Consider the following 17138-nt stretch of genomic DNA (forward strand, 5'->3'; position numbering starts at 1 on the left):
AAAGGAAAAGAGAAAAGATGCTGTTTTTATGAAGTAAAGTCTTTGTGGTTTGTGTCAGCATTTGTGAAAGATGAACTTGAGTGGGATAATGCTCCAGAAGAAAGCAAAGTAAAGCTCGGCTTTACTTATCTGGAATTAGCAATGTCTTCTTTTCTAAGAGTGCATGCTATTATTTTGAAAAATTGGGTATTGATTCAACCAAAAGTCTAAAAATGAAAATTATATTTGTGAACAGTGACATTGCTGAGGACAGCAATCCTCAGTGTCCTGTTTTTTAGTTACAGAAACTTAAATCTTCCCATTTATGAGTAGAAATATTGTGCATTTGTCCTTCACACCCTGCACCTGCCCTCTGTGTCCATCAGTCCAAGCTCCTCCTCATCATTCCTTGAAAATCAACTTCCCCCACCCCCTGTGCTGGCTCATCCTTCTCATTTATATTGATTATTTTCTTTAATTTTCAGTCCTTCCATGTGTCTAAGGCACATCTGGCAAATTTTCTTCTGCATTTGTTTAGCTGTCTATTTTTCTGTAGTTCTCACCTCACAAGTTAAAATCCAGATTGTAGAAATACAGCATAGAAAGGAATTCACAGCAGAGGAGCTTAGAGGTACAGGATATATTCAGCACATGTAAGATGTCAGTCATCTGCTGCCAGTGGCTTAGTTTAGTGGGAAAAAAAAAACCTGTTTTCTTTGAACTGTGTTTATATCAACCAAAGTTTCTCGTTGTTTGAGCTTTTCAAATTCTGAGCATGGAAATATGTAAATTTTTGTAATGCTAAATCACTGGGAATTGTGCAATTAAATTCAGAAATATGTGAGGTCTGTAGCGAGTGTTTAAAACATTGAGAACTGCTGTCAGAAATCAATTCTTGCTTAAGCCCAGCTTGTGTTTTATTATATCTCATCTTATTTTGGGCTGCTTTCATAACCCAGCTATGAGTCCACAGCCAGACAATGTGAATGTGAAAAGCTGGTTCTTACAGACACAGGGCTTTTTTTTTTTTTTATTTAAAGCCTTTAAATAATCATCTGCGGTATTTCACCTGGCAGTGGTTCTAAATTCCAAGAACAGCCTTTTATTGCTGATCACAAGCACAGAGGTCTCTGGGCAAGGAAAGGCTTGTTCAGCACTGCTCTCATTGATGGCCTGGGTTACTGTGCAGCCAGGATGCTCTGCACGGGCTGGGAGCCCTCCCTTGAAGGAGGAAAATCAGAGTTTAGGTGGGATCTGTGCTTCCAGTGGCTCCAGTCTCACTGCTGGGCAGAGGCACCTGGAGGAAATGAGACAAAATGCGTTCTCTTTATTCCTTCCTTCTTTTCCCTGCTCTGGGGTGAGGTGTTACCCGTGGCATCAGGGTGAGGGGAGTTTGCCCCATCAAACTGTTTTATCACTAGAGAAGGGCTGGAAAAAATGAGGTTTTAGTTGTCATCCTGCCTTTTTCTGATGATACTGGTGCATATTTTGAGTGCTGGGTCATTACAGTGGCACTGTCCTCTTTCACTACCTCTGTGGGGGATCCAGGGCAGTAACTAAATCCAGCAAAATGGCAGTTGGAATAATTTTTATTTCTGTATCTCATCAGTCAAGCAAGACGTGGATTTATCTGTCAGGCAGAGTACATGCAGAGATTTCTGTTTCCTTCAGATAACTTGTGAGACATTGTTTGGGGTTTTAACAAACCAGATCAGTGGAAAAGATAAGAAAGAAGACGAGTAATAAATTAGTATCATATAATTGTTACCAGTGAGACTGCTCATGATAATTGTGCAAGTCTAATGAAGATGCATCTGCTGAACTTGCCGGACCTCGTGCTTGGGTGAATTTGAGCGTCTCACATGTAATCAGTGCAGGAGGAGAGAGAGTGGTGGCTGTGACAACACGTGAACCTCCCTGGCCTGGTTCTCAGGTGTGCTGCATGCCTTGGCCTGGTGCTGCAGCCAGGATGAGATGTGACACACAGGCGCTCATTGCCTTGGAAAATCAGCCCACTGCGGGAAGTTTCCAAGCACTGCACTTGCTGCATTTAGTTCTTAAGCAGTCAGCATCATACCAAGGGTCAGGCTCAAAGCCGTGCTCAGAAGAGCATCTGTAAGTGAAATTCACTCCAGATCTGTCTTCCTTCAAACAAAAAGAAGTCCTAAGGATTGAACTGCCTGCACGGAAATAAGTTTTTCCTGATAAAACAAACCCCGTGGACTGCTGCGTGCTCCTGCCTGTGATGTGTTCCTTGCCCTTGCCAGATCAAAGCTTTTGACCTCCCATTTCATGTTCTTTGTTGGTAACTGCTCAAGTCTGACTGCCACTTCAAAAAAAAAAATATTTTGGACTGGATATCCTAAAAATACCTTCATTGCTGTGATAATCTGATGACAGCTGCTTGTAAACATAACTTTGAGTGCAGGCAAAAAATGCTTCATACAGGCACATCCATTAAAATAAACTGGGTTTAGGGGCTCTGAGTGTCCAGGATCTTTCCTTTAGCCCAAGCTGAGACAGATTGGTAGATGCAAGCTCAATTTTGGTTCCTCCCAGCCTCTGGAGATCAGGTCCTGGATTTTTGGGTGAGGCAGTGACCCTCTGGCATGTCCAGCTGGAGGAGTGCCAGGGATGGGTGTCCAGCAGAGCAGGGTGGCCTGAGGACCTCAAGGATTGGGATCTCAAACACTGTGCCCCACCCAGCAAAGCATTTAAACTCAGGCTTAAATTTCATCTTGCAAATTGAGATAATTGAACGTGTCCTTACAGTCAAATTTGAGCATTTCTTAGGTGCACTCTGGAATTGGAGGGAAAAAAAAGAAGAGCAGTCTTTTCTCAAGAGCCTCTTGAAATAACCAAAGGATAACTTGAAAGGGCAAATTCTCACACTAGCACTGAGGAGAAGTACCAGACTGAATTACTTTACTTTGTGCTAAAGTAGCAGCAGCGCCTGTGATCTTTTAAATCTCTTGTGATCTTTTTACTTGCAAACATTATGAGCAGGAGGAGTATTGTTACATTTAATTCATTATGATTATTTTAATTCATGTATCTTTTGAACCTCATGACTTTAGAGAAATAAAATGAGATTACAATTTTTCACAGGCTTTTAAGGGGTAGACTTGCTCCCACTTCTTTCTATGATGAAGAGCACTTGTAGTAGTCTGAGTTTTAGAAGCAAAAGAATTGTGTTTTGGAGCCATGTTTTCAATTATTTTTTAGAAATTTTATTGGGGAGGAAGAGCTCAGATTTCTAGCCCAGATTTTTCATACATTTTCCTCAAGATCAGGTGCAGGATGAGAGAGGTAATTCCAAGCTGCAAAAGAGGTTTTCACTGTGTAGTATGTGGCAAGATCTACCACCTTTATTCCTAATATGCAGTACATAACAAGTATGAGTATTTTGTGATTTAATAGCCCTACTCTTGAGAAGTGCTTGTACTTCTGAAGCCATTGTGTATGGCTTCTCCCAATTATGAGAATGACATTAACTTGAAGATAGAAGTGTCTCTTGGTAAACACTAGAAGGTAGAGTACAACAGTAATTTAGATGTTTCTTAAACAATCCTACCTGGGAAGCACTGTGAGATTAGATCTTACAAAGGGTGTGTGAAAAGGTCAAGTTGATGTGGGGAGCTTTGCAAGGAAACAACCTCATCAGAACTTTTCCTGTTGGGATAAGATGTTCAAGCCATAAAATGAGGAGGAGAAGTACATCCAGAGCTGTGCTTTGGGGGTGATGTCATCTTCTGCCCATTGACAGCTCTTGCAATATTCAAAGCCTGACAATGACAAGAAAAGTATCACAGATGCTGAAAACCTGTGGGAGCCATAAAAGATTCCACCAAAGGCAGACAGATTTCTAAGGTACCTGCTTTGGTACGCGATTCTCCTAGAGAATGGGAGAGGAAGATCATTCGAAACCCTGAGAGAGTGCACTGGCCAGGAGGTGCCTCTAATCATCCGTGTGGTACCACAGAATAAGTCTGAGCTCAGCTCTGCCTCTCCTCCCCTGCTGGCACTCCCATCCCTTAGAGATCCTGTGGGCATTTTGTGATTTTGTGTCTGCTCAGTAACGACGCGAGCGCGCTGCCCGCGCCCGTCCTCACTGCAGCACTAAAGCAAAGCCCATTGAAGTGCTCTGGGAACTGCATTTCAGCTTCAATTGGTGATAACTTACCCAACACAAAGTGTGGGTGAGCTCAGGAGATTGCTGATTTCAATTAAATTATACTGGGAAATCAGCATCTCCTGTCCCAGCCTGGTCAGCAGGCACCCAAAAAACCTCATTCTGGCCCCAGGGGTGTTAGCTGCACCCTGTGTCCATGGGGACCTCACCAACCCTGTTAGGTTTTCTGATCAAAGAGATTAACATGTATTTGGGTTTTTTTAAATAAGAACCGTCTGTGGTAACCACATGGGTATCACCTTCTGTGATAACCACATGCCCAGAGCTGGTGCATCTCTTTTCTCTGGAGTCCAGACTTAACTCAGCATTTAATTACAGTAACCCGCAGCGGGCCCTGCTGCACCTTTTGCAAGGGAAGGATCTTCTCCTGCTCACTCACAAGCCAGTCTGCCGTGTTCTCCCTATTTAAAAATCCCCTGGTTTTACCTCGTGCTGTTCTTCAGCTTTTTTCTTGCTTTGCAGCCCTGCAACACCAAGGAGCATTTTGACTCCTCGGTCACTCTGATCACATTTGATTACTTCTATCGGGTAAAATTTTCCAAAGCCTGCAAAGCCAGCCAGATACCTAACAACCTTAAATTTGCATTCATGCTTCATTTTTCAGCTCTCAAGGAACAGGGCATGTAGAGCTTTGACACTGACTCCTCAGGAACGAGGGGGTTTGGCATGGCTGATGCATTTGTGTGCGTTTCGTGGCTCATTCTCCTCCTCTGAGGGCAGTAACTTGGTTAGCTTTTAGTCAAACTTTTTCTTCCCTGTCAGCTGATGTGTTCTGGAAGCTCGTGCACTTGCCAAATCTGACAATTTTTCTTACTAATTGACTCTAATGCGAACTGCTCTGTGCAGCCCCACTGCTAGCTGATAAAAACAAAAAGTAATGAATTTTTGCTTAACTAGCTGATTTAATTAAAATGTTTTATACTGTACTTGTATGGTTTCTATAAATGGAGAGGTAATTTTGTTTAATGAGTTCCTAACCAAACATAACATTCCTGATTGTATGTAGCCAGATTTGATAAAGGTCACAAACGCTGCAATTCCACTGTTTGCTTTTGGAAGTCGTGATGATCAAACAGCTTGCTTGGGTACTGGAAATATCCTGTCAGGATTGGTTCCCTCTATTCCTGTTTTTACCAGAAATTATTAGTATAGTTTTAGGAGCAGAGGGGGTTCTTCTCTGTATTTGAACACTGTTCATTATCTTTAAAGTGGAAGTGTACTGCCAAAATCCCATCTCATTGTCAATTAGTGGCTTCTCTGCAAACACATTAATGTAATGCCCCTGCTGAAGAGCTGTGGATGTTGGAACATCTTGCTGCTAAAACAATAGTTTTCAGAGCTCTTTGACACAAATCATTCATGAATGGCAATTTATGCCGTGATGGTAATGGGATGTGACATGCAGCTATCTTTGATTAAATTTACCCCAGCTTACAACTATTAGTAAATAAAGCTAATACAGACAGTCATCTCAGAGTTCTAGAGGGTGGATAAGAGAAAAACAGATTATGGATTCCTTACCTGTGCAGTTCCTGAATAATAGCTGCACATAGCACAACTATAATAAATTAAAGTCTAAAATAAAAAGTCTGATCTTTTTTAAACTACTTTTTTTCCTGTCTCCAACTTCAGCAAATTCAGCAATGACCTAAATAAAAAAGGAATCAATTACCGTAAAATAAATAAATGTGCTGTTTGTTCTTCAACCCTTTCATTCTGCTGTGTGAGAACACAAAATGGAATATCTTTCTATACTGAAAGATCAAAAACTGGAGAAATGGTGCATTTTGGGAAAAAAGGGTTCATTCGTCCTCCACTGCCGTCCCTGATGTCAGCAAAATGTTGTTTCCTTAGAACAGAATTCATGCAAATGTTTATTTTGCAGCGCTCTCATGTTCCCTTTGTTAAAGAACTAAGCTCTATTTTCATTGTCTTATTTTCTGTTTGGTAAATATAATTTTCTCCTGTCCTTTCTGCAGCTACCATGGAAACAAGCAAAAATGCTTCAGATTAAATATTTTTTTAATAGATTCTTTTTTTTTCCCTGGTAGAAAATGGTAGCAGTTTTCAAAATGTATATTGATATAGGAGATGAAGGGAAATATTGTTTGAGCAATGGACTAAAGGTGGACTTTGTATCCCCTTGTATTGACAAAAATATATTAAAAACACGTTGCCTCAGTTAAACCCTATGAGTGACACTAGAAGCAAAGGAAGCCAGGTATTTCTTTTCTGAAAAATGTCTAGTGTGAAGTGTTAAAAATCCTATGAAAATAACAAGGCTGGCATATAAATAAAACAGGTTAAATCATGAATCATTTTGATGCCTTGAAAATAAAGGCCTTATTTCCCTTCCTCCAATTGCAGGTACTTTTTATTGCAAATGCAAGCATAATATATTTTAGTGCTGAAACATTTCATTTTTCGGGTTGAGCCCTATGAAATTATTAACCTCCAACAAACGCACCCTAAGACTTGTTATTTATATGCAGGGAATGGCGGCTTATTTACCCAAACATTGGAGTGATCCAAAATGTTCAGCTAAGCAGGAACACAAAATATGATATTATATTATGTAAATGGGTTTGTGATACGCTCTGCTGGATAATAACTTCCAGATGTCTCCGTAGCCAGAGGCTGACGGATATCAAAGGCAGGTTGGCTGGGAGGGGAGACAAGCCAGCTGGCGAGGCCGGCTACTGCTGAGTGTAGCGGAAGGTGGGAGCTGGTGTTCCTTCACACTCGCTGCTGCTCGTTGTGGGCTAGTGAAAAGTCAGTGCCTTGTAGCCTTCTTGTCATGGGCAGGATGGGGCTGGAGGGGGTGCTGGCATCCCGCGTGTCTTGTTCTGTCACGGGATTATTTCTTGACTTCTTTCACGAGCAGAGGTTGGGTTTAGTCTGAGTTTCCCAGTAAGTGAAAGGCTGGCGAGCCACAGACCGGCACTGACAGGAGATTATAGTCGCTAAATGGCTTTTCCAACTTATCTTTTATTCCCAGTGCCAGGTGCAGACAGGGAATGTCCCTGAGCTCTCAGCTCTGTGGTGTAAAAGGAGTTTGTTGAAGCAGCCTCACTAGTTTGGAGTGAGGTGTCCTGAAGGGATTTAGCTCCATGTCCTCTTCCCAACGCAGCAGGTTGTGTTCACCGTCCTTAAAGGCAATTCTAGACTGAAAAGGGACTGGAAATGACTCCTAGGAGATTCCACTGGAGCTGCTGACATGGACTCCAAGATACTCTTACACCTTCTGTGAAGCAGGCTGGGAGAGGAAAGTTCTTTTCACAATCCTTATAGATTGTGAAAAATTGGGATTGTGATTGTGACTGCATCTCCTCCAACCTCGCATTGCTTTCTGAAAGCTTCATCTGCCATCTTGCACACCACTCACACTCTCGCACACCCACTCACTCTTGCACACTCACTCACACTCTTGTACACCTGCTCACACTCTTGTACACCAGCTCACGCTCTTGCGCACTACTCACACTTGTGCACACTCTCGCACACCCGCTCACACTCTCGCACACTCATCATGCACACTCTTGCACACCTGCTCACACTCTTGCACACTCATGCACACCCGCTCACACTCTTGCTTTATATCATACAGCCAGCACAGGACTGCTCAGCTTCACCAGCGAGCTCTGAACGATTCTGCCCCAATACAAATACTGAGGCATTAGCTCCTAGTGAATCCAAACTCTCCTGACAAGTTCACATCCCAGCATGGGCTCCTCTCCTGTTGTTTCTCTTCATCCCACACTTTGTAATTACTTTTTCCCCTTGATCTGGAAGGTTTTCATCTGTTTTGGCTCAGCCGTATTTCTCTAGCTTATCAGTATCCTAAAGTGATGGACAGGCATAATTACTGAATTATCTGACTATTTTATATCCTCCTGTAATTATCTTTGTATTACCAAAGCCCATGCTTACATGTTCCATGTTTGGAGTTTGATCCTGTTGTAACGAGTTATAAATGTCACCGTGTCATTTTTGGAAAGGAGAGTGGATTTCCCTTTCCCCTGGGCACGTGTTCCATGGATTGCCTGGTGCTGTACACCATCATTTTTGTGACATGTAGAAGAGAGTCACAAAAATAATGGGAGGGAAACCACCCCAAAGCAGCAGCACAAGAGGTGCTTGATTTGATTTTGTGAAGGACTCTGTGGACAGTTTGTGTGTTCTGGTGGCACTACAAAAGGTGGAGGAATATTTTATCTTTTGAAAATGTTTCTGAGATTCTGTTAAGCATGTGGCCAGCGAGGCCATGAGAAAAGGAGCAGTTGTCACCTCAGTAAAAACTGTTCCTCAGCAAAACTAGAATTGGAAGCTGTATTTTAGAGTTCATTTAATTTGGTGTCATATTCTGCTTTTGAGTTGAACTTTAGATTCTTACAAACTCAAAAACACTGGAGAGTTTTCTGGGGCTCACAGTACAACAATGCTGTTATTCCAGATATGTTCTGGATGTTTCAGTCAGAGATCTGAATAGTTCTGGCATTTATACTCACCAGACTTTGTTACTGCATTTGTCTCACAGCTTTTAAGCAGCAGAAAACATGTACAACATATTTAAACAACACCAGAGAAATTAAGGTCAAGAGAATGCATTGTCAACAAACGAAGATAAAAAAGAGCTGTTGTTTAAAAAAAAGAAAAAAATTTCTTGTTGCAAGATGCTTTTGAAATTCTACATATCAAATTCAGAGTCATGTTGATGATTTATTCTAATATAGGAAAACATCACCAAGAGTGACAAGCAAGCTAGTCACTGTCTAGTCACCTGCCAGCAAGTATTTCATACAGACTAAAAAGGCTGGTATTGCCTTGCTGAGCTGACACTAATTATTTCAGTATACAGGGAGCTCTGGGACTCGTGTTAATTCTCAAGTCTGTCTTTAGTTCAGACTCATTCCACTGTGTAAACTCAGAAGAGCACAAATTATTTGACCATCCTTTCATAATCTGTCCCCATGCTCACTTGCCAATTATATAAACTGATCCAAATACCTGCTCTCAAAGGATTCCCATTTGGGAATCACAAGGCAATTAAAAAAAATTGGGGATATCCACCATTCTGTGACTCATGTCTCATAGTCCTATTTCATGTTGTCATGCATTTCTGGGTGTCTTCTTTAGAAAAGATTGATTTCCTCAGTGTTCAGAAAAGAACACTTTATTTCTGGCAATAAAATAATTTTTAAATGAAACCTCTTTTGGCTATAGCATTAGATCCCATGGTGAGGAGGGGGTCAGCAGTGCCTGCCAGTATCCTGACTATCCCAAGAAAGTCTCCCACTGCCACACCACAATTCTGTTTCTTTGTTTATTGCCCACTTCAGTAAGCGTTCTAAGAGCAGCATCTAAATATTGAACATGGTGCTGTGATTTTTTTTGGAGGTGTGGAAACAGCACTTAGGTAAACACAACCCACACGGTGAGTGTGAGACAGGACCTGAGGAACGTGCCTCTGTGTGTGACTGAAAGGACCATATTTGTCTGTTCTGTGAAAATACAGCTCTGGAACAGGCTTGTTTTTAAGTTTTGCAGTAAAAATAGCTGCATTTTGGCACAAATGCTTCCAGTCCTTGCAGCCAGTGGATGTCTGCCCTCCAGAGGTAGCAGAGATCAGAGCCATGACCAGGCTGTGAGAATGGGCTCCTTGCTGCTGTGCCCAGCTCCCAGTGTCTCCAGCCTTCCTGGAGAAGGTCCACACAGCTCTGGAGCCACATCTCAGTTTTACTTTCATTTACTGTTTAGTTTTCATATACTGTGTAGTCTGGAGGTGACTGCCTGCCTGTTTCTTTACCTCCCAGTCAGGAGTTGAAATGTGCTAATAGATGGATTTACATCAAACTAGAAGGCCTGAAGCAGTGATTCCCACTGAAATCAGTGCCTAAAGATAACTGCTTGGAGGGTGTTTGGGTTTTTATGTTTGGAGTAAGGCAAAAAGTGAATGTGGCTTAAAATGGCAGGAGCCTCAGAAAATGCTTTGATAACTTCCTGCATTGCTCTTGGGTGTTGGGGCATTTGGTTTGAGATGAGTGGGTTTTTTGGGGGTTTTTTTGGAGAAAAATAGCTGAAAATTGTAACGTTCTGAGAACAGTATTCCCACTGGATCTTACCTCAAATGAAAAGAATGTGACTTGCAGTCTTTGTGATTTATGAAAGTTTAAACATTTTCTGGTGGGAGTGCGGGTCACCATATGGTAACAAAAGCCCTTGCTAGTTATCTTTTCTGCAGACTTTCAGAAGTAATTGCTGGAATCCTAGAAGACCACAAAGTATTGAAGTATTGGGACTGCATAACCTCTGAAGAGCCTTCCCAAATCTACATTTCATTGATTCATCCATTCTATAAGGCATACATTTTCTAATAGTGAGCCAGTCTCTCTAAGTCAAAACCATGGTCCCACCATTTCCATTTTATTCATAGCACTGTAACATTTCCAACACCAAAGTATTCCATTCAGGGAATCCATAGTTAAAAAAAATCACAAAGAAGGATTCAAAGTCACACCAAATAATGAAAATTTATTGTGCCTGAGATGTATTACACTTCCCAGCCAGCATGGGGTGTATATTTTGGGATTTGTGTTCAAAACCCAGCTCTCATATAAAGATCATTTGTTATGAAGCACTAAAAATCTGAACTAATGCACCTTTGCAGCCAAGGGGCTGACTCTCCCTCTGGCTGGGTTGGGTTTGTGTGGCAGAATACTTTTGCAGAGCCACAGACTGCAGGTTTTTGTAGCCCTGCTCATGCTTGATACCAGATTATAAAGCTGGATCCATGACATGGACTGTAAAGGAATCCTCTCCCATTCTTTGTGTTCTGGTAGATTGCACTTATGGGAAATTTTCAGCAACTTCTTTACTCCAGTTTTCTGCTGCATCTCCTTGCAGCTGGTGTAATGAAGACATTACATCTGGGAGGCATCTTGACTTGGGAGTCGCAGCTCCATATATTTGTGAATGTTTTAGTCGATGAGGTGGTGTTAGGTCATAGCTTTGACTTGATGATCTGCAAGGTCTTTTCCAAGCTAGCTGATTCTCTGATTCTGTGTTTCTATGACAAGGAAGCAGCAGCAGAGCTGCCATTAAACACGCTGTGTCTTTGTCCCATGTGGCTGTTGGACAGGTCCTAAGGAGCAAGGAAGGAGCTGACTGGCTGTGCTTTCTTGTTCCCCACGCGGCCCAAAGGAAGGAAGGAAGGCACTGTTGGACAGGTCCTAAGAAGTGAGGAAGGAGCTGACTGTCTGTTCTTTCTTGTTCCCCACACAGCCCAAAGGAAGGAAGGCGCTGCCCGGGGAGCTGGTGCAGCAGCAGAGTGACACGCTGCTGCCCTGGAGGCAGCACCAGAGTGCCAACGGGCTGCGGCGGCAGAAGCGGGACTGGGTCATCCCTCCCATCAACGTGCCCGAGAACTCGCGCGGGCCCTTCCCGCAGCAGCTGGTCCGGGTGAGTTCAGCAACAAAATATTCATCATAGTGCTCATAGTGATGGTGATCTTGTGAAGCAGTAGGTGTGGGAAGCCTGGCTCAAAGCACAGGCTCTCTGCTCTCCCTCCCTCCTGCAGCCCTTTCCATGCTGCTCCAAAGCTCCTCGCCCCAGTTTCCCTCCCCAGCTGACGGCAGCCTAATCGCCTCCTTCCAGCCAGTCCCTCCTGAGACGCTGGCACTGCTGCCAGCATGGCACTGTGCCCACGCTCTCATCCAAAGAGCTGCTGCAGGTGTAAAAGCTGGGCTGGGTGGCACCCAGCAGCAAGGGTGCTGCATCCTTCCCTCGCCATCCCTTCCCTCGCCATCCCTCCCATCCCGCTGCAGATGCGCGGCGCCCGGGGGAGGTTGGCTGCCTGCCGCCGCTGCAGATGGATCCGCCAGCCTCCCCTGTGTTGCTACTTTCTTTCTTCACAAGGATAATCTCTGAGATCAAGTTTACCCATGTGGTTTTCTGTGATGATTACGGGATGACAGGAAAAGAAAAGGAAGGGAAAAGGAGTGTTTTTTACAGAGACATTTGGTTGGTTTATTGTTGCTGTTGATGAGTGTTAGCGAAATACAAACACGTGTTGCTATTCCTCTTGTGGGTGCTGGTTTTGGGGTTTTGGAGCAGTCAATTGATTAGCTGTAAAAAGAAAAAAGAATCAGTAAAACTCCTTGGCAGACATTTGCAGCTAGCTCTTCTCTTGGAAGAAAATGGCAACAATATAAAAATTCAAAAGTTATTTCAAGTAGCAGTGGTTTGTCATTGGCATCCCTTCTCAGGAAGTTCATTTAGTCCTTTTGAAGCAGTGCCTGGATTCACATGAGTTGCATCATTACCCGTTTCTGTGTCTGGGAGGAAGGGGCATGTTCCCAATTCAGCCAGGGATTGGATAAGCTTGGATTGTTGGAGTAATTTCTCTGTGCAATTAGGGAGTACAATAAGGACTAAGAAGTACCAGGTGGCAAATATTCTTATGTCTGTCCTGGAAAACCAAGGAGGGAAGCCAGAGAGTCTTTGTGTGGTCAGCAGTGCAGGGTAGAGAGTGACCCATTAATGTGCTGTCCTACTGAGCTGAAGAAATGTCTGAAGAGGAAAATAACCTGATGTGTCAAAAATGCTTTTCTAAATTAATAATTTAGATTAAATCCTGAATTCCTGTGAAAAGTAAAGGGGAGTACTTTCTAAATGAACTTGTGCTCTCTTCCATTCCCTACCGATTTCTTTTGAGTTTTGATTAGACAGCAAGAGGACAACTTGGCACCAGCTTACCATGGCAAATTTGTTGATTTATAAGGACTGAAATCTCTGTGGCACTTTTTACCCTACAGTCTGGAGATGAAACAGAAGGACTCGACTATGCAAAATTCTAATATTAATGGAAATGACAAATAATAAATTTTATATAGGTACTGAGGAATTTATATTCAGCACTTAGACTACCGGTAACCTTGGAAAGATAACCTGACTTATGGAAATACAGAACTCCCAGATTTTTAGTAATATATTCCATTGCAGTTTTCAAATACAGATGCTAGAGGAAACACTGAAAATGAAGTGAAAATGGGGTGGGAAATTGAAAAAAAACAAACTGGCTTACAAAGGGCTGTTTTCCTCTTCACCTGACATACAGAAAGCATCATAATGACAGGGAAGATCATACAAAGAGTGCAACTTGATTAAGCGTGAGACCCCTGATGTTTCAGGCTTGGGTTGAGTTTCTGCTCCTCTGCAGCATCTGGCCCTTTTGCCAGCCCTGAATGTGAAGCTTGGGTGGTTCCTATCAGGAGTTACAGCTCCCTCTGTTAGACTTTGCTCTTTAATTATCCACAATAGGACAAATCAACATCTTCAAAGACCAGCACTATCTGATTATTTCCATCCACATAATCTTCAGATTGCCCTGGAGCGTTTTGCTGTCTCCTAGATCTAGGTGAGAGTTTTGATCTGATTTCCCATGCTTTTGCTCACTGGGCACTGAATATTTTTGTGTCCATCTGCTCACAAACTGGAACCAGAAGTGCACATGTGAAGTTGCAGCTCAGCTCTCATTTGTACAGAAGCAGGTCTGTCACCATTTTCTCTGCTGTTTTATATAAAACATTCAAACCTACCGCTGGTTCTTGGACACTGAACTTTTTTTGGTCCAGAAGGACCAGCCTGAGCTTGCATTTTTTAGGTATAACCAATGAAAACCAGTCCCTCCACAGTGCTGTCTTTGGTTCTGGCTTCCTCCAAGGAGAGGAAGGGATGGCATGAAAAATCTCATCACTAAAAAACCCAAAAGCCCTACCAGAAATACATTTTCATAGAACCACTTGCTGTTTGCGTTTTTATAGGTCAGACTAATTTGAAATGCATAGGCAAATCTTTCAGGTTCCCTCCTACTCCTGCTTCCTATTGTGAAGGTAAAAATTCCATTTTATGGAAGTTGATTAGTTACTTGTCAGTATTTTTAGCAAGGCTGTGCCTGAATGAAGTTTAAATCATAGCAAAGGTGAATGCAGCTTGATGGGAGCCACATACCTCGAAAGGCAGCCCTGTCTGGTTCAGCTGGGATCAACTGTAATTCTCTGCTCATTAAACCATTTCATTCTGATAAAATACGTTAAATGAAAAAGTTTTTAGAGAAAAAAAAGAAAAAAGGAACATTATCCCTGCCAAAAAAACCCTTCTGTTAATTACAGGGTTTTTTCTTTCTGTGGAATATCTGTGTCTGCTCATATACATCAACCACACTAACTAGGAAATGTGTTTCAGAAAAATAATAGCTGAAAAAATAATAATAGGAATTTCTAATTAATTTTGGCTGCTGGAAAGATTTACTTGCTCTTTGAAGAGTTTAAATTAACATCTGACATTTATAAGCTAAAAAAGATCTGTTAGTGTACAAAAATGTTTTGTAAATTCTGCTTTTGTCTTTGAGCTGAGAAAACAGTTATCAAAATTTATTGATATATGCTTATTTATTTTGGAAACATTTATGAAAATCTTGAGTTTAATTTCCTTCTGCTTCACTTCCACCTTTGTACTAGGAATAATATTGTGCATGCTGTGAAATATTTCACTGTTGTGAGGCTAATTTCATTACTAATTGTCAGGTACTCTCATTATTATAGCTGAAGTCCATAAAAATGCCTATTAAAAATACAAAAACAATATGAAATCCCCCTCCTTCTCCAAGCAAATGACTCATGCAGGCACACTGATCAGCTAAGATAATATATTAAATAGTTGCACCCTTGCTGAGCTCTGTCTGTTTTCCCACTGACTCATCGTTTTTAGCTACATGCGTAGCTAATTCTTAATTATCTATTATCTAATTATCTATTAGCTTATCTTGTATTTCATCCTCTTTTGAACTTCAAAAAGAATCTCAGTTTTGGATCCACAAGCCAGTCTCCAGCTGCTTCTAATGGGAATCTTGACTCAGTTTTCAAGGCAAGTCTTGGTCCATCTCAATGGACTACATGAAAATTATTCATTTATAAAAACAGTCCTTGTGCAGAGCTGGCCTTTGGTCATCTTCAACATGCTTAGATAACGGGTTCCTCTGTCAACCACTGCAAATGCGTTCTCCTTTGTGAGGGCTCCAGGCCTTCAGTTCATCTCCAGGACCTTTGCAGAGTTTTCAGAGCCTCCCATCCTGCGCTTCATAGACTCTCATTTTTCCAGCTTACCTTTATTAAGCATAAAACTGAAAATTTTATTATTTTCCTGTTAGATCTCTTATGATAAACAACTTGTTCATTCTCATTATAGCAGCATGAAAATCCCCCGGGGATGACCAAGGCAGGATCTTGGTGCTCTGTCTCACAGGCTGCCTTGATTGCATGCTGCAGGCACAGCATGGGCTCCCGTGTCTGAGTGCTGGTGATCTCAGCCACAGGAACACTGGAAATAACCTGATGTGTGTAACAGGGAGTAAGAGGGAAGGATGCATTTTATGTAAATTTAATCAGAAAGTCCTGAAGTGGCTTGGAAAGTTGGCAGAATGTAATATACCTGAAGACTCTTGTGTTGTTGCTTAGCGGAGGTGTCGTTGTTGGGTCGGGTTTTCAGCAGCACAGGGCACGTTAGGGAGCAGAGAGCTCCACTTGACACACTGCAAACCCTGTGGTGGACTCATGGGTGGTTTAGCACATCTTAAACTATCCTATGACATTGAATATTTAATATGAAAAATGTTGATACCACACTTTCCAGCTCAACAGCCTGTTTGTGAGCCCCAGCCCACCCTGGCTCAGGAATTGGGTGAGACAGCTGTCCCAAAATCTGAAATCCTGGTGCTGGAAACACACAAGGCACACTGAGCTGTGAAATCCCTGCCAGCTTGGACCATCAGCCCTCAGTGCTGCCATCTCCTTTGCTCCTCATGGCAGTTTCAGCGTGTGCCTTTGCTCTGTTTTAAATAGTTTTATTGTAGGAAATCCCTCTTGCCTCCTCTATCACAGCGTTGCTCACTGCTGTGAAATTGGCAGTGCAGAATCCATTAGCTCCCAGCTGCAAGACAGATGGCATCTGTCTGTGGTGAGAGAAGGTTTGTTGAGAAAAGGCCTTGTAAATGCTTCCCAAAGGACATCAGACCTTACTTTTCCTGAGAGAGATGCAGACAGCATTGATTACAAATAGACCTAGATCTTCCTTGTTCTCCACAGAAACAGCTGTTTCTTTTGCCTTACCAGCCACACACACTCTCAAAGAAAAAAAAATTTCTAGTTCTGGCTCTCAGTGCACATCACCTTTGTGATGCCCTGTGAGCATCATCAGCTGAAATTCAGAAATGAGGGGATTTGGTCTTTATTGTAACACTCAGAACAGGATAAGGAGCAAGCCCAGAGGGTGGAGAGGAAATGGGACATTGTGCAGGTTGTGGTGCTCTGGAGAGTCACAGCCTTTCTGTGAAAGATGCTCCAAGGATGTAGTTTGAGACAGCTCTTGATTCAACTGCAATTTCACGCCACTAACCAACCTGACACCAGAGAAGGAAAGATGAGCAGGAAAATGGGTCATTAAGTGTTCATCTTGCCATGGTCTTGGGTCTGGCCAATTTTGCCATTGATCTCCCCTCTGTGTGTGTGTTACCAAACCAGGACTCACATATGACTCACAGAATGAACGGACAAAGTGAAATATGACACAGTGCTAAGTCCCCTGATGTGTCCATTTGAAATTCCTTTAAAGCCTACAGTCTGAAGAGAGTTCCTGAACATATTCCACGCTATATGTACTGCTCAAAGGACATCCCTGATGGTGCCATTCTCATTTTCCAGCATTCACTGCAAGAGAAGGGCAGATCCTGATGTGAATCTCTGCCAGAGCTGGTGGGGCTCCCCCAGTGTGTGCCATTTGGGAATCTGGGTTGAAGGCAGCAGATGCCCAGTGCTTTATGGGCTTTCCATGCACACGCACATCCAGCGTTACGGATTGAAAAGTGCAGCTACAGCATAAATGCTCCATTTAAAATTCTCTTACAACAGCATTC

General features: G+C 42.5%; 1 protein-coding gene across 1 annotated transcript in view; it reads left to right on the top strand.

The window, feature by feature from the left end:
• Nucleotides 1-17138, top strand: part of CDH4 (cadherin 4) — a 415458-nt gene that overhangs the window by 251621 nt on the left and 146699 nt on the right. Inside the window, exon 4 of the mRNA XM_054274637.1 lies at nucleotides 11453-11629. Within this exon, the coding sequence (XP_054130612.1) occupies nucleotides 11453-11629 (177 nt within the window). The remainder of the gene's footprint in view (nucleotides 1-11452; nucleotides 11630-17138) is intronic.

The sequence above is a fragment of the Melozone crissalis genome, unplaced genomic scaffold (genome assembly GCF_028551555.1).
Source record: "Melozone crissalis strain CALT ecotype California unplaced genomic scaffold, PUWL_Pcris_2 ptg000017l_1, whole genome shotgun sequence".
Lineage (NCBI taxonomy): Eukaryota > Metazoa > Chordata > Aves > Passeriformes > Passerellidae > Melozone > Melozone crissalis.